At 30.7% G+C, this 23,431-nt stretch overlaps 2 protein-coding genes across 26 annotated transcripts; one reads left to right on the top strand and one right to left on the bottom strand.

Moving 5' to 3' along the window:
- Window positions 1-1,335: 1,335 nt before the first annotated feature.
- On the top strand, window positions 1,336-8,002 carry betaCOP (coatomer subunit beta). Its single transcript, XM_088236322.1, has 4 exons — window positions 1,336-1,537; window positions 3,053-3,294; window positions 6,245-6,397; window positions 7,828-8,002. Exons 1-4 carry the CDS (start codon window positions 1,405-1,407, stop codon window positions 7,900-7,902), a joined length of 603 nt encoding a protein of 200 aa, XP_088092448.1. The 5' UTR covers window positions 1,336-1,404; the 3' UTR covers window positions 7,903-8,002.
- Window positions 8,003-9,527: 1,525 nt separating this feature from the next.
- up (Troponin T, skeletal muscle) lies at window positions 9,528-23,266 on the bottom strand. Of its 25 annotated transcripts, XM_088236321.1 has the most exons (15): window positions 23,174-23,266; window positions 18,248-18,288; window positions 17,919-17,954; window positions 17,733-17,735; window positions 16,649-16,666; window positions 16,104-16,121; window positions 15,492-15,528; window positions 14,966-15,091; window positions 14,363-14,578; window positions 13,722-13,940; window positions 13,527-13,619; window positions 13,364-13,444; window positions 12,098-12,176; window positions 10,317-10,557; window positions 9,528-9,769 (listed from the first exon to the last, which is right to left on the bottom strand). In XM_088236321.1, exons 2-14 carry the CDS (start codon window positions 18,268-18,270, stop codon window positions 10,334-10,336), a joined length of 1,173 nt encoding a protein of 390 aa, XP_088092447.1. In that variant the 5' UTR covers window positions 18,271-18,288; window positions 23,174-23,266; the 3' UTR covers window positions 9,528-9,769; window positions 10,317-10,333. The 25 variants fall into 25 exon arrangements, with proteins under 25 accessions (XP_088092447.1, XP_088092441.1, XP_088092443.1 ...); XM_088236315.1 differs by lacking the exons at window positions 12,098-12,176; window positions 16,104-16,121; window positions 17,733-17,735 and adding an exon at window positions 12,536-12,614 and having other exon boundaries at window positions 16,636-16,666; window positions 17,915-17,954; window positions 23,092-23,266; XM_088236317.1 differs by lacking the exons at window positions 16,104-16,121; window positions 17,733-17,735 and having other exon boundaries at window positions 16,636-16,666; window positions 17,915-17,954; window positions 23,092-23,266.
- Window positions 23,267-23,431: the final 165 nt, after the last annotated feature.

The raw sequence follows: 23,431 nt of genomic DNA, 5'->3' as shown, positions 1-23,431 counted from the left end.
TGAGATCCGTACATTATGTAAGGCTGAGACAAGCATTATCGACAAAATCAAGAAAGGAGCTCTGCGCTGGTTTGGACATGTAGAACGAATGGACAGCAAAAGAACGGCTAAGAATATTTACAGTGCAAATGTCGATGGATGCAGAAATAGAGGAAGACCGAGAAAGACGTGGCATGACCAAATCCAACAAATATTTGAAGATGGACATGTCAAAAGTCGGAATAATCGGCGCGCGTGCATGAGAAGATGTATGAATGTAGAGGAAGCAAGATCTGTATGCAAATATAGAGTGTTGTGGCGTTCTATCCTCTCTGCCTACACTTACGGGGAAACGGCGTGATGGTTTGTTGTTGTTGTTATATTTATTTTTAAATAAGTAGTTCTAGCTATCTTAATAACTGTCTTTGATATAAAACCGCTTACAATTTCATTCACAAAAAACCTCCATCGTAGTCAGGCTGATCCATGTTAGATGGAGACTAACTTAACCAGAGGACACTCCATATCGCGGGGTAATTACTACAACTAGGTAACTTTAAAATCAGTATTTGTGAGTTACCCACTAAAAACATTTTTTTTATCCTCTTCCATAAATTCTACAAATAGACAAGTCATGCATTCAAATCATCATAATATAATTTCAATAAATCACGACCTGGCTATTTGTAGCATTCATGAAGAAAAATGTACACTGTATGGTCAACTATAGTTGTATTACTCGTAGATATTATAACGTGCAACTGTGTGGCCAATATTAAAAAGTACATATATTTTCATTAATATGTGTATTACATTTACATTTTTAGTAATATTATAAGTTGTGTTATTAATTATTTTATGTATAATTTTTATGTGACAACATTTACAATAACAATATTATGTGAAAGCCTCTAATTGGACTTTATGATACGTATTTATAATATAATTGTATCTTATAAATGTCTGTTGGCTTTCCAATAAAATAAAAAAAAATACAAATGTGTGTTTAAGTGGGTAATTCAAAATGTCTTACTTTTAAGTTACCTAGTGTAGTAATTACCCAACGATATTATTCTTGAATACTCAAATGTTATTTAGATTCTCTGGAGATAAATATATTTGTATGTTCAATAAATTTATAAATAAAAACATTTTGGTATGTAATTGCCAAATTTCAATTAACTTGTGTTTATGGATTTTGTTTCCTGGATATTCCACAAAATGCTCATTTTAATTAAGTGTTTTTGTCTTCAATTATTCAACTTATACTTTTTCCTGACTTCTGAAATTTGTTTTGTTTTCCTTTATTTATACACATTCGGAAATGTGATGTTTCTTGTGCATTTTTGGTATATTGTGATATGCAAAACCAGTATTATTTGTATTTTTGTTTCAGGTGATACTCTTCAAAACTGTACCCTTGAAATGGCTACATTGGGTGACCTTAGTCTTGTGGAAAGGCCACCACCAGTTGTATTGGCTCCCCATGATTTCTGTACCATAAAAGCGCATGTTAAAGTTGCTTCTACTGAAAATGGAATCATCTTTGGAAATATTGGTTTGTACACTATTTATATTATGCCACCATTCGTATTAGCAATATGGTCATGAGGATGAATGGCAATATCGAACAAAGGCCCTGCACATAATTTGCCAAACTCACAGTGAAAGTAGTAGAGTTAAATTCATTTAAAATCGCAATACATGAAAATGAATATTTTAAAAGAGTAACTCTTTTATTGACAAAAAACATTGCTTTTTTTTAGTGAAACCAATAATAAAACCCATGGTCTTAAAACAATTTTGGGTATGTGGAGGAAGTAATTACACTATTTATATTTTGCAGGCATTGCCACATTTTAGCCTTTCCCTTACTGTCCTAAAAACACCCGCGCGTTACGGTGCTGTGTAGTCACTACACATTAAAAAAATAAGAGGTTTAAATAGGGAAAAATGGAATATTTATAGGGAATGGCTTTAATTAACCATAATTTAATTCAAAGATGATAATATTTCAAATCTAACTGCTGAAAATATGAAAAAAACATTGGGTATCGCTAACGACTCGGGCGAAACGTGCACCCGCGCCAACTTTCCGATAGCTACTAAGTAGCTAGTACTAGACTACACGACTGGACATGTAGTGGACGCGTAACGCCACTACATGTATATTTATAAAGATATATAGTTATTAGACGCAATGTGTACTAGCTACACATCACCGGTGAGGGAGGGTTACCCAAGTTAAATTTAAGAGGCTGAAAAGTCTATCTTTTGCTGTTAAAATATGTATTAATTTTTTTGTTTTATTCACATGTGTTAATTGTGCATTTCAAGTTATGTTTATATAATTATGTTTTTTACCTTTCAATGTAGTCCGTTATACGATGTTTCACTGCAACGGTCACCCTAAACCTATTAAGCTCACCCCCTTCCTCCATCCTTTCTAACTTTTTTCAACTATTTCTCAAACAACATATAATATTTTCGTAATTTAATCAGTGCATGTTTGTCCTAATCAGTGCATGTGCTTATTAAAATGCATGTCATGTTGGTTTTATATTTTTGTGCAAAAACTATGATGAAGGTGTATAGTGGTTTTGCATGTTGGTTTAATTGGTGTCCTGACGAAGAGACAGGTACGTCTCGAAACTGGTAGACATAGAAAAGTCGGTCAGTGGTTATATACAAATATTAATTAACATTTAGTGAAATGTTTGACCACAAAGTTAATGCTTTGAATATTAATAATACAGAAAAGTTTTTTTAGGCATTGCCTAGTAGGTAAAATAATTCAGTCAACTCAATTTGACCCACATCAATAAAGGTTTCAGATTTTTATACCTCGCAAAAGTCAACAGATGGAAGAAATGAAAAAGTATGGATGTTCACATATACGTAGAATAATTAATAATGAACTAAACCTACCAATGACAGCTCATAAGTTCACTCCATAAACAGGGGCGTGCTTTCCATATGGGCATATAAGCAGTGCCTAATTCCCCTGGCTTCCATATTCCTCCTCAAAGCGGTTCTCTATGTCTGTTGTAATAAATAACCTAATTCTTTGCAGTTTATGATGTAACTGGTGCTGCGTCCGACAGAAATGTGGTAGTCCTCAATGACATCCATGTGGACATAATGGATTACATCGAGCCTGCTTCTTGCAGCGACACTGACTTTAGACAAATGTGGGCCAACTTTGAGTGGGAAAACAAAGTTTCAGTTAACACCAACCTTACGGATCTACACGAGTATCTGCAGCACTTGCTCAGCTCCACCAATATGAAATGTCTAACTCCTGATATGGTAAATGTCCGTTGTGATTTCATATTTTATTTTCTTGACACATACATCACATCGCACTCCCAGAAGTTCAATCAGAAGCAAACTTAGAAATTTCCATTGTTACTGAGATATTTGCGAAAAACTTATAACTTTAAAAAAAAATATCCACTATTTTGGAAAACATGGATTCATTATAAAATACTTTTGCTGGACGTTGCTGGTTATGCTACAAAAATGTGGAGATATCTAATTAGTATAATCAAGAGAAAGGATATTTCTAATTTTGCTTATTACTGGGTGGAGATATCAATAATATCGAATTTATAAAAAATTAAAGAGGTAGATTTTTTAAAAGTACAGTGTAGAATATACAATAGTAAAGAATATCTTATATAAAATGAGTGGATAAAATAAAGCGAATAATTAAAAATTACTTTCTTAACTGAAGTTAAATGAATAAAATAAATATAAAACAACTTTATTTTGACCACTTATTTTTTAATTTTTCTACTGACCGGTTTCATAGGTTCTTAATCAAGGTATAATAAACAAATGAATCTTATTAGAATTTTAATAGTGTTTACTAAATATTAAATCGAAACAGATGGAGCTAATAAGTCAAATCCTTTTGTTATGTTGTTCTTGTAAAATGGGAGGTGTGAAGCGAAATGGATACAATCTTTAAAACTAGACGGGGTTGGACTAAAGGAAATATTATTTCTTTTCTTTTTATTAATGGTTTTTAGTAATTTTTAAGATTTCCAAGTTGTCGAGTGCTGTATTTTATTTTCAACATTAAGAACTAGTAGAACATTTAAATGCATTCGTTTTATGTCCACACATGCCATATTCTAAGATTTGTTTTGGTTCATATCTGAAAACAAACAAACTGTATTATTATATCATTGACATATTAAAAAATAAAAATTTCATGACGTGCATTTGAGATTTTTCAAATAAAAAAAAGCAAAATTATAATGTTTTGTGCCAAGACGAAAAATAATTGTCATTTCTTACCTCTTTATTCGACTATTTTTCATATTTCTTAGCACTTTTTTTTTAGCTGTTTTGTTTATAACGGGTAGGATGGATATCCATATTAATTGATTGGAACTTTTTCGTACTTAAAACACCTTAATTCTATGATATTTCAACAAAAAATTTACTTTCAAAATATCACAACCAACTCCAAATGTATGAGGTGACTATGTTGTTTTCGAAGAAATTTTCGAAGATTGGCTGATTGTGAGATTTCTAATTATGCTTCACCAACTCAATGGAGAATGCTAAGTTTGCAGTGTCAATTATAATTGGAATCCGTTTTTGTAAGATTTAAAGACGGTTTTGAATTATGCTATTATTTATGTAGGTAGGTTAAATATAGTTTATTTTGGCATCAATAATAACTCATTTTCCGTTTTTGGTGGAGATTTCTAAGTTTGCTTCTAATACCCTCAAGTACACTGTGGTATGTCTAAATCGGCCATTTTGCAGAAGAGCAAAAATAAACTTTTAATTTTATTAGTGCTTGTAACTTAATGTATATTGACATTATAATGCCCAGTATTTTTTGTGGTATTTGCTTGTTCTTCTATTAAAGTATGATAAGATCACTGTAGCATCATAATTACCGCACTGTTCTTCTCGATATTTTACCCAATTGATTTCAACGAATACTGAAGTTTGTGATATATCTTATTTTTAAAAAATCATATAGATATTTGAATGTTATCCTAAGAAAGAGGAAACAAATATGTGGTTTAATTGCATTCATAATTCAAAACAGACAAATTTAGACTAAATACGTACGGGTGTGCGACATGTACATTTTTCTTCTGATGGATGGGTGGGATGTCTCAGTGGACACATTAAAAAATGTGAAAATATTACAACAACATTACTTAAATAAATAAATATATATAGGTTTGTATTTTTCACTTAAACATTGTATTATTATGTATGTTAACTAGCTACTATCTCTTTTCTCTCTGTGTCCGGGCGAATAAACAATACAGTTTTTTATGTGAAAAATAACCATCACCCTCGACGAGTATTTTTTGACTCGATGGCTATTCTCAGGTAAAAATCCCAAAAAAGGAAAACAAACGGAGATTAGTCTGCCTCGTAGTGTAATGGTTGGCGCATTTTTGCCTGGGTTTAAATAGCAGGGTTGATGGGAAATATTTGTTCTTAAGGTGGTTCTACATTTCATTATTTCACTCTCTCTGGGCTTGAATCAGAATCAGGTTGTGGTCCCGTGGCTAGTGTTGCGGACTCACGGATCAGAGGTTCGAGGTTCGAAACTCGCTCTACCCCAACTTGATTTCCATTTTATAATTGTGAGTTATTTACAACTCGTTGAAAATGGCCACCAAAATTGAAATATTTTGATAAATTATAAGAACGCTAATATTTCTTTTTACTAAAAAAAAAAGACTGATCATCTTGCATTTTGATGTAAAAAAAAATGACCAGATACGCCGCAATGAGGAAGTAGTGTTTTATTTTTATTTGTTATTGGATTGTCAAATTAAACCAAAAACAATTATTTTTTTTATTTTTCTGTATTGTTATTATCAGTGCTATGATTTTTTTAAGTTTTGTGATTACTATGTCACAAATTCTCATTGGTGAGTTCGATTGAATGGTGAGTTGGCTTCCCAGAAAAAGGAAATCTATGACAACACAATCATCGGTTGATTTTTCAGATGACATAGTTCAAAGTAGTTTATTTTTATACATTTTTTCATTCGATTAAATGCTCTAATTTTTTTTATATCCAAACAAAATTTTTACATCCAGTTTCCCGTGACACTGAACTTCTTCATTGAAACACTAATTTTGTACTCTATGCCCCACTGGGTGCGGACAGAGAAATGATGTTCATATGTATTTATTTGATCTAAAAATACTGATTCTCACATCATACAGATTTTCTGATACTTGATGTACTGACTAATTTGGTCTCCTTTTACAGGCTTTGTCTGGCCAGTGTGGGTTTATGGCAGCAAACATGTACGCTCGCTCCATATTTGGTGAAGATGCCCTTGCCAATCTTAGTATAGAAAAGCCATTTAACAAGCCAGATGCGCCAGTCGTTGGGCATATAAGAATTAGAGCCAAGAGCCAGGTTAGTCTATCTCTTATTATGATTGTGTAAATGTGTAGCAGCACTTCCAGTAACAACTTTGCTGTCACCGGGTAGAGGTGTGATAAATGCCACATAGTGCAGATACCTTCCAAGAGCATTAGTCATGTTTACCTACTTTACAAGGTGTAAGGCTCTAGACATCTGCTGCTAACAGTTTTACAGGACGCAGGACTTGACTTGGGAGGATGCGCAGAAGCTGGCAGCTGACAAAAAGTCTAGGAGGCCATTTGTGGATGCCATATGCTTATAACTAGGGAGCAAATATATTATTTCCATTTTTATTTCATAGTCAATTTATTTTTTATGTTTGTGGATTTGTTGCTCAAATATTTTATTTGAACTCTGTTTTGTGTATTAATTAAACAATGCTTACTTAAATAATATTATAAGATGTTTTATATGTGGGTCAAATATTTATCTGTTTTTTAACTTCTGACTCTCCAATATAAATACATATAATATTATGTATGTATGTATAAGGCTGTATGTACATTACAACTGTAATAGGCTGTTTATGTGTGTTTTGAACGCCCTTACCACTCACGGTGCATTTTTTATACTGTTTTTGCTCTCTCTCTGCTATCTATCGTTTGAGTTGACGTCTGTGGTTTCAATCAGGAACTCTACATTTTCTTTTTAAAGAGGAAACTACAAAAAACTCATTGAAGTCGTTTTGCTTTATGTACTTTGTTTTTGTTGATTTTAACAATAGCCTTTACTACTTTAACCCTTTCCTTACTGTGCCAAAAACGTCGTCTCTTTACGGTGCTATGTAATAACTACACATGCAAAAATTAGAGGTTTTTAATTGGAAAAATGGAATATTTATAGGCAATTGCTTCAATTATTTAAAGTTGAAGTCAAAAGTTATAATATTTTTAATCTTATTGTTAAAAACATTAAAATTCAATAGCTCATGCTCGTAACGAGCTCGTAACGTAAAGAACTGCACGTAACAAAATCCAGAGAGCTACTTCATACTATGCGAAATGTGCGGTAAACCTTCTATTTTACTGGTGATTTATCTCCGATTTGTGATAAAATGCTCTTTCTGTTCCTAATAAGTATTAATTATGTGATCAAAAGGTATTTTAACCGATATGTAAATGTATAACGGAGGAATATCGAAAACCTTTACCCAGAATTTATTATATTTATGGAGATATTAAAGTTATTAGATGCAATGTGTACTAGCTGCACATTGCCGAAAAGAGCGTTAGCTTTGTATTTTACCTTGTAACAAACAAATCCCTATGACTTATTATGGATTCTTTTTCAATCTTCTGCTCCCCGCTTTGTCCAGAGGTTGGAATTTTTTATGCTAGTTGTTAGTCTGGAGTTAGTAGAGGACCCAGCCATATTTATATGTATTTATGTTATGGATATTAATCTAATTTTCTCGTTCCCAGGGGATGGCTCTAAGTTTGGGAGACAAGATAAATATTTCGCAAAAGGCCAGCAGCAAGCTAGTTTGTGCATCTTAAGTATTCAAATTCCTTTATGTAGATTTTTATTTTATATTATCTGATACATGCTAACTACATATATTGTAAGTACAACATAAATAAATGATTATTTTAGCCATTTCTTGTTTCTTTGCTAGTTGCACTATTTGATATTGTTTGACTGCTGTGGATGTGTACATCGCCTTTTACCAGGGCAAGAATGAAGAAACCACAGTTTTTGAATTTGGAAGACATTACCTTCCTAGCCTTCGGTGGCACTTGTAAGGTGATTTAGGGGAAGAGACCCGAGCCATAAGGCTCGAATAGGGTTTTTTAATTCTAGTCTCTTTCCCTATGAAAGTGATAAGTTTTGAAATAAATTCAGTTTGAAATATTTAACTTCAGTTTTGTAATGGTGGTAATGCACATAGTGCAGGTACACCAAACTAAAATCAGTGGCCCTTCAGGTTGGGAAACATTCATGTCAGTAAAGAGTTAGGTAAAAAAAAAAGCCATAAGGCCCTTTTGCAGGCCCAGGGACTTAAAAGAAAAGTATATTATAGTAAATAACTGCAACTTCTAAATAAGTCATACAGCCATTCTATTATCACCATACTATTTTTTACAATTTTGTTTTACATTACACAGGTCGGTAATAGCAACATTAAGTAGCATAAAGTTTATCATTAAAAGCTGCAGATTTTTTTAGTCAGCCCAATATATTATCAGTGTTCTAGAAGACGAATGTGCTAAATATAAAGAACCATATTCATAATAAGCGACGTGAAAACAAAGACAAAAAAGCAACTTGTCAAACTTTTAACTGATCTTCTGAAAAAAATACCGATTCTGTAATTAGCATGTTTGTCTACTAGACCATCGTTACGTTCTTTTAAAAATAGTTTTTTGTCAAATTATTTTCAGTTGAAACATTTATCAACGAAGAAGTCTCAGAATAATGAATAAATACCAGTGGGAAAATATGTGCACTATACTTACATACATTTTTCAATTTTTTAAGAATTTTATTCAATGTTTTAAGAATTTTTTCATTTCTGAATCTTTATCTGTGCATTTTATGAATACATTTGGATTTGTAGTATTTTAATTCCATGTGTGCTGTGTGAGTATTGAATATTAATAATTAGGCGCTTAATTTTGCTGATAGTATGAAATTTATTCGACATTCAACTCTTTACAGACTAGAATTTACTCATCCTAAAATATTTTACAACAAAAATAAAATAAAAATCATACTTAAAAATATACATGATTAACACGGGTTGACTGAAGTTTAGAACTTAGAAAGATTATTTTTTTGGGACTTTATAAATTGACTACTTGCATAACAGTTTTTCACTTACAAAAGTACAAAAATAGCCAATTGAAAAATTATAATTAATCATAAATTTATCTTGTGCATTGCTAGTAACTATATTTTATCTAGTGGGAATAATAACATTAATAAAAGCACAGCGCCAAGTTAAATGAAAGTTACAAAATGGTTATTTCTATATTCTTTATAAATACATTTTCGTTTTCTGTTTGATAAAACAATTGGTATCAAATATAATAAAATTAAGAATAATACTTAAAAGTACATAAATTTTCATCCAAAACTACTTCAGCATTTTAGTATAAATTAATAAAATTAAGAGACATTATTTTTGGTGAAAATGTTTATTGTTTCTTGCCAACTTGTGTTACCAAACTAGTAACAAAAGCCATAGATTGTAGTTACAAATTATTGAAAATTAATGTTACAAATAAATTATTAATAAATAAACGTTATGTGATTTTTTTAACAATAACTTTTGTGTATTATGGAACTTAGTTACACAGATAAGAAGATTTCTCCAACAACACTGTTGTTCCACTTGACGTACCAAGATGATGTGACCGTTATCTGAAAACAATTTTAATCTAAATTAAATCAAATTATTTGCATTGTAGTAATTAAATAACAATTTAAAAAAACATAAAGACGGTTTTAGTGGAATATGTCTCAGCCCACAAAAGTACGAAAATGACTTGGACTAAGTATGCAGAAGCGCTTAAAAATGCATTTTTCATGTACTGGAAAAATGTCATAGCCCACAAAAATTCTTTGACTTAAAAGAAATTGCAAGATCAGCGTTTCAAAAATTAGGACCAATATGTCCAATCACATTTAAAAACAATATGTCTCGACACGGTAATGTTTTTACCCTCTCTAAAATTAGGAGATAGTGGGTTGCAACATATTGCACTATAACCTTTTATATGTACCGCCATTTATGTTTTGATTTGTCGACGTTTCGTTTCGCTGCAATGCGATCTGAAACGTCGGCAAAGAGTGCAAACTACACACGGCAAAATAATCCAGAAAAATTCGATTTGATATGATTTCACTTACAAAACTACAAAAACAGGCATGAAAATCTAAGAAATTTATTGAGCTTTATGATATTTACTATGTCTTGTGTTGTGTTTATTCTTCTTCTTCTTCCTCCTCCTCTTCTTCTTCCTCTTCTTCTTCCTCTTCCTCTTCTTCCTCTTCCACTTCTTCCTCCTCTTCCTCCGCAGGCTCAGGTTCGAAGGCGGGCTCATCATCATCCTCGATGGCATCAGCCTTAACGTCTTCCTCACCTTCGGGGGAATCGGTCTCTCCGGCCTTCTTGCCTGGTCGCTCACCGAACCATTTGGGTAGCTTGGCTAAAGAAGATGAAATGTTAATTATATTATAATTTTTCTATACAATGTGTTATTTATAGATTTCTAATTCAGAACAAATTAACTCGATACTTCATGGTTGATGGTGGGCCATGGTGAATAAATATTAGCAGCATCCGTGGCGTAATGGCTAAGACGCTTGACTCACACATAGAAGGTTCCAGGTTCGATTCCTGGTGAGAACACAAAAATTAAAATGTGATTTTTCTAAAGCTCGGGTGTTCTGTGTTGTAATTCACCACTAAAATTTGAACTCCTCGCCTGTTGTGGTGCAAAAAAAACATAAAGATAGTGATTTGGACATTGTGTTGCATCACTTTAGCGATTTTTTGACCATCAAAACAATTTATTATACCAACTCAACTTTATTTGTTTTGTTTTGTTTTGAAATTGACATAAAAATATCACTTATTCTACAAACGTAATTCTGCATACCTAAATGTGTATTACTTGTATAAGTCGTTTAATATTTTTCCATGAAAAGTCGATTTATGAAACTAAACTCGATAATTCACAAATTCTATTTGGGAGTAGCAAATCCCTGAGAAAATTGCCAGGCAATCGTTTTCAAAAAAATCATTCTTTAATTTAGATGCGATTGCTATTTGATTCCTTGCATTTGTTTAATTAATAATTTCTGACGTGAATCTTTAATCTACCTTAAGTTCAGTATTTCCAAAAATTTTGCAATGCATATATTATTTTGTAATATTTCCAAGTCTCTTTGGAAAAAAATATATTGGGTATCAAAAAACATTTGATTACTCAAAAATCTAAATCTGTATAATAAAACATTTTCAATCTTGTAAAATTGAAGGCGTCACTCAAATGGGCTCAAAGCATTAATTGTTTTTTCTCCTTATATTAATTATATTTAATATATATAAGGAGAAAAAAAGAAGGAAGTATTTACATAAATCATTTTTTCTCTTAAAATATTTTTTTATTTTTAAATTTTAAAAATGAAAATAAATCGAAAAATCCATGACTGTGAGTAAATCTTGTTTTGTAATATACATTCCGTGTTTTATGTTCGTATTTCTAAGTACACCTTCAATTTCAGAATAAATTGCCATGCCATTAAAATTGACCAACTCCAAAACTGATAAGAAGAAATTTAGAGTTGTAATATCGTTCAAAGGTCTGAAACAGATCAGCATAATAAATTTAACTTAGTGATTTTAAACAAAACATATTATAGATATGTAGTCATTCAGTAATGGGCCTAATCAACTAGGATAATACGTAATTGTGTATTTTTTTTGCCAAATTTATAACCAAATCTCTTATAGATTATATTAATAAACATGTACGTTTATTACTAAACGTGATTATTTTTTAAATATTTCTATTATAACTGCATTAGCTGTGGGTTCTTGAAAATAAATAGATTATACCGTCGCAAAATACATTATGTAGAATCGTTGAAATATAATGTATGGGAAACTACAAATTAATATACAGCATGCCAACGGAGCAATTCCTTATTATGTTGACTTGTTAGTTTTACAAAAATACTTACCCTTCTGGCGTCCACCAAATTGGTCAGTCTTGTCTTGCCAAAGGCGTTCCATAATATCCTTGTTGAATGTTTCTAGACCCTATGGAGAATGTTAATTACAGGTGAAATAACAAATTAACACTCAAGACAAGGACTTTCAAGACAAAGACAGCTTTCGGACTTCATTTCTGTGATTTTTTTGAGTCTTTAATAATGATGGATGAAAAATAACGGGGTGATGCAAAAATGAACAAAGTGGGGAAATAAATGCAAGTGTCCATATATAATAAACACAAATACTTTTATATAAATAAAATGGAAATTATAAGTTCTAATACTTAAATAATGGAATTCACATAGGAAAAAAACATACGTGGAATGAAAATAAATTAACACATGGTAAACATAACGTAATCATCACAAGGTGCATTCACTTCCATTTCCAAAATATGAGCTTACTTTTATTGCGTTTCATAAATGCCGTCATTCGATCATTCCATGTTTTATCATTTAATTCTGCGTATGTTGTGTCATATCCCTGTACCAGATAAATTAACAGTTTCATAAATTGTTTCTGTTTGCCATAAATATTTTTTTAATCGTTTAAAATAAATCTGTACAGTCAACCCTCCAATTAAATGATAATAAAATTTTGCGCAAACAATATTGAATTGAAAATGTTGTATTTAAATGTCCAATTTAGTACATATTAAGCTATCACTATGTACACATTGATGGTAATAAAATGTAAATTTTTCAGGAGAACCTATAATTAAAATTTACATTCTATTGTAATTTATAAATTCAGGTTAGTTTATCTTTAATCAAAATTATTCATATCAATTATTCATTTACTATTCTTCTATTTCTTTCAGTTACTATTTTACTATTACTCGTTACATTTTTCTTCCAATCCAAACTCATATTCATGAAGCAAAACCAGCTGTACAAACTCTCGTACTAAAAATAAATTATGTGCCTGAAAATTTAAGCAATTGAATTCTCACAATCAATTAGAGGGTTTACTGCAGTGTCTTAAATGATCCCTCACTATTTTAAACACCTTAAAAGACAACTGTATGTAAGGATGAACATTTATCAAATACATAGTGTATTGAGGGAAATCATGTTTATGACCTCTCTCTTTTATAATTCATGCTTACTGCTACTGTATAGCTCTTGTTGATGTAAACTTCACTTTAAAATTATAAATAGATTTACAATGTTTTTACATTTTTTTTCTATTCTATGAAAAAATTCTATATTTTTAACAAATTCCGTACTTACGCCTTCAAACAATTTCTTTTTGTCATCGTACGATCTGGTGTCCACACGCCTTTCATATTTGGAGGCAACTTGGATTTTAGGCTAAAAAACAAAATATAACCAATAAATAAACGTTTTTGCATTAGTTGCTCTTAATATAAACTTTTGTGCCAAAACTACTTACAGGGTGCTTGCCGGTGAGGGCTTCGGGGTCTAGACCCTTCTTCTGGGCTTTATGCCTCAACTGTTGCTTTTGTCTTTCCTTCAACTCTTTCAACTGCAATGAAAATTATGTTTGATTTTTCGGGAAAATCCATGGTGGAATTAAATTTAATATAATATATGTACACAATATTTGATGTCAGAATTGGGAACTTACGTCATAGTCCTGTCTCTTCTGACGTTCCTCAAGATCGTATTTCTCAGTCTCGAGTTTTACAATGCAGTCCCACAGTTCTTGGGCCTTGAAACGGAGTTTGTCAATATTCATGTGTTCAATATCCAGGGGTTTGATACGGAAAGAGAGGGAGATTTTCTTTTCTTCTTCCAGCTGTTCCTTGGTCTTATTTCTTTCAATCTGGGCGGAGGATAGGTTGAACTACAAACAGAGAATAAAAGCATTTTAACTATCTGTAAGAATACGCATAACTTTTGTCTTCATCAATGTTCATCTAATGGTGCTATGCACTGTACACCAAAAATTATGCTACGACACTATTATTAGTACAAAAATGTCAGCATTTTTTTATAATTGTCACATGAAGGCAGACATACTATTATATCTTATGCTTCAGATGCTAGTCCAGGGACTATGAGATACTGTAGTGAAAAAACACATTTTCACTTCAATTTTTTCAGAAATCAAACCCAGAATATGCATGGTATGCACTAACTAGTCAGTCAAGTAGTTTCACTACTTAGGCACTCAAAAATCAATAAAAGATACTTTGAAAAATATTATAATAAATATAGTTCTTTTCCTGTAAAGCATTGACATGTAGTAAATGTTGTAAAGCTTACGTTGTTGTCTTTCTTTGTGATGGTGAAGTTAGGTCCAGTCTTGTTGGCATCCTTCATGGCTTGCAACATGGCTTGACGTTTCTTCTCAGCCTCTTCAAGACGCATTCTCTTCTCTTCAATCTCACGCTGTTTCTTCTCCTCAACCTCACGCTGTCTCCTCTCCTCTTCCTCCTTCTTCCTCTGGGCCATACGCTTTTCTTCTTCAGCCCGAGATACCTTTATTACGAAAAACATAACATTCCTTAGAAAACAAAACAGTATTTAATATAGATTTATTATTATTACGTCCAAATTCACATTTTTCTTTTCTTTGCTACAAAATATATGCGGAAATTCTATAAATTTAAGTATAAATGGCAGATTGGTAAATATTAAAAGTAATGGATGAAACCGTAGCCCAGCCAATGACATGTCATAAGCCAAAAAACGCATATTTCCACCAAAAAATATCTGTCGAAGACCTTCTTGTCTTTTATCTCATCTGCAGATTTATATACCTTTTGATATATGTACATACATAATTTGGAAAACTGCTGTTTTTTCAGAAAAAAAATAATATTATGTGCTTGTACAATAATGTGAAACTGTTTCCATGTCTCTCACCTTACGCTTGGCTTGCTTTTCTTTCAAGCGCTTGAGGTCATCCTCCTCCTTTGAGCGCTGTTTGCGCCATTCGTTGATGTACTCCTTCAGTTGCTCATCCAGATCAGACCTCTTCTGGTCTTGGCGCTAAAAAAGAAAATACATGATAATTTACAATTAAAAGCGAGTAAACTTTTTTTTCATATGAATTTGAAAGTGATGTAATGAAAGTAAAAACAAAATTTTGTAAATTTAAATGTGTTTTAAGTTTAGTTTTAAACGGTGAAGTTTCAATCAGTACCTACAGTCTTTAAATAAGCAAGTAGTATTATGAAGAAATAAAAAAAAAAAAATAATTTTGGGACTGGCATCGGGACCAGGGCAGCTAATAAATTAGTTGATTTCCATATAAGTAAATAATAGATTGGCAATAATTTGTCCATTTGAGAGTTTCAATAAAACTGCTTACAGGACTTATAAATGTCATATGAGTTTAAGACATTCGTACTTTATTGGAGGGATTTGAAAAACTTTTATGGAGACTTACTTTGATGAATTCTGGGTCTCCCGCTGCTCCATCTCCTCTGTAAAACAATACAATGGATTAATCTCTCACTCCCAATAAACATTTTGAATATTAGTTACTCAGAAGATTTTTATTAGAGAAAATCAATCAGAGAGTTTCAAATTCGGTTAAAAATATATGCACATCGACCTCTTTAATTATTAACTGTAATATATTTAAAACATATATAGCATGGAAAACATTTAAGACAAAGGGGTGATCGGTGATGTTATTCATGCAAACACATCTAGGGAAACATAAATGAATGACTTGTGACAACATGAATGAGATCATGGTTTCGTCGTATTAACATCATCTAGAATATGAAGGCGTTGATTTCGATTGATTGTATGTATTTAGGGATAGGCTACACAAAACTCCAAGTAATATATATAAATGTATACTTATTGTTGAAATTCCGATGATTTCATGCTTCATGAATACTTCATGAAATGTGATTAAATTTTTTAAGTATTATAATGAATTAAATGCATGTAATTACACCATCCGCATAACGTTTAAATGAAGTAAATTATTAGATTTAGTTATAAAACAAAATACGTAAACGCAACATCACTCTGTGAGCAGACTTACGCGATAGATGGTCTACTCCTATAAAAAAGAAAAAAAATGTGTTAACTTGTTTGTAGAGAAAGACTTTCAGTAGAACTTAAGCTAAAAAGAGGTATAATTCTGTTTTATTATACCCTTTTTACAGTTCAATTAATTAAATGACCATCTTAATTAATTTGTCTCATCATTTTTGTGTCAAAATACAATTTTTGATTTATTCTGCCAATAGTGTAAATTTTACAAAAAAATCTGAATCATATTTGAAAGAATATGATTCTTTGTAAAAATATACAAATATTGATTACTCAGCGAGCAAATTTAAAGCTACTCCAATGCCAAATTTTTCTAAAATTAAAACATTCCAAATCAAAATTGTGTGGGTGCATTATAAATGTGTGAGTAAATAAATTCAGCCATTAAATTAAAGCTTCAGTTGTGTATATGACTTATTTTGTTGGTTATGTTACAGTGTTGCCCTGTTAATATAAATAGTTATGTGAATTTCTTCACTGACCAGCTTTTTATTTAACTTATTAGCAGAACGACTTGGTACGACAGAGACTTACTCTTGTTTGGGGGCAGGCCTGCATCAGAAGCACGCCATACAGAGGGGGGCCAACGGAAAAGTGGCGGAAAGAAGGGGACAGAAAAAAATTACATTAATTATAAAGTTTTCTTAAGAGGTTATTATTTCATCGAGTATTACAGGGGTTACAGAGATAATTACATCTTCATTAAGCTACACACAAGTTGTTTTTTCTGCTATTATAATTCATATATTATACAATATTTTGTAAAACTTATACAATACCAACAGTAAAATAGTAGGTATTTAATAAACTGCATTAAAACCCTTTTAAACATATTTTATTTTAAATTTTGGGAGTGGATATTCCAATTTGATCTTAAAAACTGGTAAATTCACAAGGGCTTTTTCAGTCATGAATATCGCATCTTCAACATGCATTTTAAATAATATGTCTCCAACCAGTTTTAAAGATAGAATTACATACGAGTATATTAGTTTATCACAGCTTGAAAAGTTTGGATTTTTTTTTGTTTGGTGTATTGTAAATGTTTGTAATTTTATAAATATGCTTATTTACAATGCAGTTTCTGTTGTAAAATAACAGCGTATGGACATATTATAATATCTGCACTCTGAAGATGAGATAAGTTTATCACACAGAAATGCTTCGACTTACTAGAACTAAAACATCTCATATTTTTAGTACTTAAATATTTTTAAACTAGTTTTACAGTTTCACATTCATTTCCAGCATTAATTTTGTATTAATTGGTTAACGTATTTTGCCTTCTCCAAACAACCAAAATATATTATGTTCATTAGCGTTTTTCACAATCCCAATAAAACACTATTTATGTCCACAATCCTGAAGTATTTTCTAAATCATCACTTGTTTAAGTACCTACTATTGTTTCGAATTTATTTTTCCGAACAACATTATTTTTGAATTATTTTTAGTTTTATTATCTTATTAAATATCACTTCAATAATATTGTAATACTAGGTTAATAAAGCGAAAGCGGTTATTGTTTCTTGCAGTTTTAATGGCGCCATTTCTAAAATGTACATCAGTCTGTTAAGAATTTTCCAATTATTACCGTATCGGCAAATGTGACACTTACTTCCTGTAACAAAGAAAAAAGTTTTTTTATATAAATATTTATTTTTACCAATGATACATTTATTCAAGTTTGGCCTATATTTTTCGCTCTATGGCTAATTGATTTATACTGTTTTAAAATAGTTACATGAGTTAAATCGACCTCTTAATTATTCAGATAAAAAAAATATAGAAAATTCACACTTACGTCTCAACGACTTCTTCGACTTCCTCCTCAGAGCCACTATAAACAGAAATTACAGATGAAATATGTTCTTAACATGAAATAACTACAGTCATGCTAGGGGAGACCCAAACATATCAAAATATCACTAACAGTTAGTTACTTGGGAGTGGTTTCAACTAATTATTTATGTAATGGGGCACATGTGGACCAATACAATAGGTGTACAAATATTAATCACTATGTGTTGCGATAACAACGAGAAACAGAATGCGAGATGTGTTTACTGTACCTTTATTAAAAGACTAAAAATCAACTGAATTGATGTTATATTGGATATGTGCAATACTTACGAGTATTCTTCATCATCAGACATGGTTGTGGCTGGTTATATCTGTAAAGAAAAAACCTCTGAATTAACTTATCACATCATTCAATCCATTATTTTCAATTTTTTTTAGTATTTATTCGAAGGAAAGTATCATTAATTTAAATCTTTTCACTGGTATTTTATTTCACTTATTTAATTCCTATTCTTCTCATCGTTTGGTTATTATATTTTTATTTATTTATTCAAGTATAACATGATAACTCTTCCCAAAATCAGAATTAGTTGCACATTTTTTTTTTCACTGATCACTACACACTATACTATATACTGAATCATTTGAGATTCTCATTCTGATAAATAGGAAATATGAGTATGCATATGAGGAATTATAAAGAGACATATTATCAGTTAACACAATATCAAATTGAACGTTGATCTAGATCAGTTCTATGACAGAGCTTTACACACCTCTAAGCAGGTTTCCAAAATTTATATGTATTTTTCAATAAACTGTTTTCATTTATTGACTTGGCGTTTATTTTGTAAAACTTCATATAATAATTTTAATAATATTTTTTTTTGTTTGAATTAACTAATTTAGTTTATTTAATTTTTTTAAACGAAAACAAAAAATCGGACAGTGAAGAAGTTCAGTGCTAGGGGAAATTGAATATGAAAAATGTTTATGTGTGGTAAAAATTAGATCATTTAATTTTACGGCAAAGTATCTCAAAAATGTATGAAAAAGTTTATAAAAATAATTTTACTAAAAATAAACTACTTTGAATTACGTCACAAGTTCTTCCGAATCAACAAATGAAATAATGTTGTGATAGATTTCCGGTTTTCAAGAAGCCAACTCGCCAATCGACAGAACTCGCCGACTAGAAGTTGTGACATCACTGGCGCAGTAATTTCAAAACTTAAAAAAATCGTAGCGCTAATAATACGGTACATAATTAAAATATATTTAAAAAATGGCTTAGTTTGATAACAAATAAAATAAAACAATGAGGAACTTCAGCCCTACGGGAAATCGGATACATAAATGTTTTCTTGCGCGCGGTAAAAATTGGAGCATTAAATTGCACGGCAAAGTTTCCTGAAAATGTACGAAAAAAATAATAAAAACGAACTAATTTGAACGACGTCACTGGTTCATATGAATCAATCAATGAAAATAGAGTTAAGGAAGATTTCCGGTTTCCTTGCCGTCAATGGACCAATGGGCGAAACTGATCGAGAATAAGCAGAAGATAACCTCTAACGTCACACGCGGAGTCAGTTCAGAAATACAACATTTTTAAAAATCTTGGCGCTGATAAGACGATATTTAAAAATTGAAAAAAAAAATTCTTACAAAAAATAAAAACATGAAAAACCACTGAATTTCCTTATTGTCCGATTATTTGTTTTCTTTTTTTTTAAATAAACTAAATTAGTAGACTCAAATCATTTTTTGACTTTAAAATTAAAATTAAAAGAGACTGTTTAGTCAATATTATGTATTTTATTACTATACAAACGAAATCGTTTAATACTTTGTAAATGAAACGTTTTCATACACCTATGGATAAACTGATAAATCCTTTTTACTAATATTAGTTTTTGCATTTTTGGTTTGTGATAAATATTCGCATTTTGTATAGTATTAAAAAATAGGTTCAGTATAATTATTTAAATTACATGGTCAATTGTTTATTGTGAACTCAAATCACGAAAACACAGTTACATTTTTTATAACTTGATTCTTCTTATGATATTGAGCCAGAATAATAATCATCACCGAGGGTTAATTAATGAAACTGTCTTAGAAGTTACAGAAATAGCTCTTGCTTTTAAAACTTGATTTCAAAAATCAATCATTAAATTCTTAACTCGTAATGTTGACAGTATACATATATTTTTATTTATATATACGCCCAATGGACATTTTTAAGGACATATTTATACATATATTGGTATATTGATACATGCATAATGTCAAGTCAAATGAATTATATTGTTTATTCGTATAATTTTCATAAATTGTTTTTTTTTTAAATGCAGAAGCGTTTTGGATTTTTTTTTAAGAAGGTATTTTAACCTTGTTTTAAACGATACTTAAAATTCTAGCACGTCTTAATAAATGACTATTTTTAAAACCATAATAAGGTAAGTATTATATTATATAATACATCCCTTATTATGGACCTCTGATCCACGAGTTCACAATTAAATTATTTTTTAAACTTCAATGTTTTTTATTTCAAATCATGAAAAAATACTGCAAGCAAGAAGATTTCGACCTTGCAAAGTTAACTAGTATTCTAACCGTGAATTTACATAAAAAAATACATAAAAAAATATATAAGTTAAATACATCATAAGAAACTGGACTAATTCATGAATTCATGAATTTAACCAATGTGCTTTGAAAATAATTTGTATACAATTATTTTTATTTGAATATAAATTTGAATGAATCATTTAACGTCTCATAATTAAATAAATATATCGAATGGCGAGTAAAAAATATAAACTAATGTTACTCATTGTCTAAGAATTATATCACATATGTATACATAATATTTATTTCAGTTTCAGTGCCAAAATACGGAGTTTATTGGCAAAACATAGTAGATACATACAATTCACTTGCAATATAAAAAAAATCAATTAAGTTTTAAAAGTGCTATCGAAATTTAACAATGTAAAATTGCAAATATTTCTAGCAACTTCACTAGGCTTAAAAATACTAGTTCTGAAGCTATTTATATAATATAATATTAATAAATGTATTTAATAATTCATGTGAATAAAAAGGAAAAAAATGTAAAATTTGAAAACGAAGCATTCTTTTTGTTTTTATGACGTATTATAAAACTGATAGTAAATTTCAGGCGTAAATTATCGATTTTTTCTTGAAGAAAGCTGTAACGAATATTTTAACAAATGTGCAATATTCTGTCTGCACATTCAAAATAAAAAGAGATTTTTCTTCTATCTTTTTTTTATCAAATTTTTTGATTGATTTAGTTTTAAATCCAAAAGTGACGTGAAGTCAATCTAGTCCAATTTACTTTACATATTTATTGAAAAATATGTTTTTTGCTGGTTTAATTTAATATTAATTAAAAATAAATAAATTGTTACCTGAATTTTAAATCTGGTTTATTAAAACGGGTATGTCATACCATATGCTCTAACCAAGGAGCGTACATAAAAGGATGAAATAATAATGATGACATTGACGTAATTTTAAACCTCCTGATTTGTTTTGTTTTTTGACTCGCCCAACTACCTCAGTATGTAATTATATCGGTACTGCTTAACTTTTTTAAAATGCAGTGAAGGAATTATTTGATTACTAGACTATCATTTGAAATATTTAAACATTATACTACTTCAGTATTTATTTTGTACCTTTGCAGTTTGTTTAAAATGTTGCCGTGTTTTGCTGATTTTCAATTTAATTTTTTTAAATATCTTTACACAAACTGCTTTAAGTACTATATACTTCTAACTGACTTGATATCAATATGTTTTTACTGAGATTGACAAACGATTTCTCAAAATCATACTGCTTTCATTTCGTTCTAATAATTATTTATGATACCTAACGATTTTTGGCACGCAAATCTTATGCGCAGAAATAATAAAATAATCGACATCTTATCTTATTAAATATAAAATTTGGGTGCAGTTCAAGGATGTCGTATTTGAAAAGATTCGGATTATATAGCAATAATAATAATGGCAATTTGTTTATTTGTCCTTGCCAGAAGATAAATGCAAAAAAAATCGCTAAATATTTTTTTGAAAGTTTTTGAAATTATATTTTTTTTCTATTTTATTTTAATGTGAATGAAATGTCAAATAAATAAAATATTGTTTCGAAATGTAATTCGATATTTAGTTTATCTGATGAGAGTTCCTATACAAGGCGCTCCACTATAAATAGCAGTTAGTTTGGTGGGAGCGATACGAACCAGATTTGGCCAGCAGCGCCGCGACGCGACGTTTAATTTTAGACGCTTTTCGTATTTCGACGCCCCGCGGAAGCTCTGCGCTCCTGATATAAAAGCTCACTATTGAAATACAATATTTATTTCATTTTATTTACAATTTTTTTTCTCAAATAATAAACGTTAATATAATTGCAGAGCATTATTATTTAAAAAAAAAAAACATAAAATTGATAATGAACAACTAGGAGCCAAATGAATTGGGATTTTCAAAGCAGACGGCTGCCTCTATAGCCCAATATTCAAAATATGAGCTCGTAGCGGGTTAGATTCCCGGTCCGGTCGCATAATGCAACTATATCAATGTAGGAATTTATAGAATATTATTTATTTGCCACAATGATTTGTTTAAGGGTCCATTGTGGTGTTGCAAAAATAATGAAATGAACTCATTAATAACTTGCAATTTTTCCGCAATGTTTTAAGACTACTAATCAAATTGTATGTATTTTGAATTACTTATAAATCATGGAAGTTTAAGTAACCCGATAAACCTTAAGCAAATTGGCATTTTAAAAAATCTTTTATGTTGGGACGTGATTAGATTACTCTTTTTTATTCTCCTTGGCTTGTGTAATAGTGGTGCATGTGTGTATATATTTAAAGCTTTTAAGTCATAATATTAAGTCCAATATGGGTAGAACTTCAAAGATCAAATTTCCTGCTATGCGAACTGTTTGTTCTTGGTTCTCAAAACTTTTCACATACGAAAAACACAATATCACATCACGTTATGCACATTTTGCGAAACTTTGGCTCTAAAGTTTTCCGCCCATAATAGTTTCCACTGATTTTACACTTTCACAAAACTTCGGGGATATTTTCGTCGCTTTTTGCCGATGAATTCCACAGGACTTACAATGATATTAACGCAAGTCGGCGTGTGCACAGAACTAGGGGTTACTTGGTCAGTAGTGGTAAAGGTGGTCCGTGAAACTTACAAAGAAGGGAGTATAAAGGGGGCGGTGGATCCGCTTTTTCCAGCTGCACTACCGACGGTGGAATGTGAGGTCCGCGGCGACCAAAGCGGCTCTGACGGAGCTGCTAACTTCGCCCCGGCAAAGAGCTGCGGGCGAACGCGCGCGCACGCGTGTCGTTTATTAAAAAAAACCGTCGATTTAAATCAGTATCCGGGCCCAAATTTCAAATGGATTGTTTTCTTTAAATGTAACTTCCTCCGCCCACGCCGATAGATAAAC

Source organism: Micrasema longulum, unplaced genomic scaffold (genome assembly GCF_059751315.1).
Source record: "Micrasema longulum isolate JH-2025_06_02 unplaced genomic scaffold, ASM5975131v1 h1tg001533l, whole genome shotgun sequence".
In the NCBI taxonomy this organism is placed as follows: Eukaryota; Metazoa; Arthropoda; class Insecta; order Trichoptera; family Brachycentridae; genus Micrasema; species Micrasema longulum.
Note: the sequence above shows the minus strand (reverse complement) of the source record. Positions and strands in the feature narration are given on the sequence as shown.

Bases quoted from the DNA above. Each gene is read 5' to 3' on its own strand.
- up (XM_088236321.1), bottom strand. From the start codon at position 18,270: ATGTCTGATGATGAAGAATACTC. The intron at 15,092-15,491 runs GTAAGTCTCCAT...TTTCTTTTTTAG, and splicing joins GAGACCCAGAATTCATCAAA to CGCCAAGACCAGAAGAGGTC. The intron at 13,620-13,721 runs GTAAGTTCCCAA...TTTTCATTGCAG, and splicing joins AGAAGAGACAGGACTATGAC to TTGAAAGAGTTGAAGGAAAG.
- betaCOP (XM_088236322.1), top strand. From the start codon at position 1,405: ATGGCTACATTGGGTGACCTTAGTCTTGTGGAAAGGCCACCACCAGTT. The intron at 3,295-6,244 runs GTCCGTTGTGAT...CTCCTTTTACAG, and splicing joins TAACTCCTGATATGGTAAAT to GCTTTGTCTGGCCAGTGTGG. The intron at 6,398-7,827 runs GTTAGTCTATCT...TCTCGTTCCCAG, and splicing joins GAATTAGAGCCAAGAGCCAG to GGGATGGCTCTAAGTTTGGG.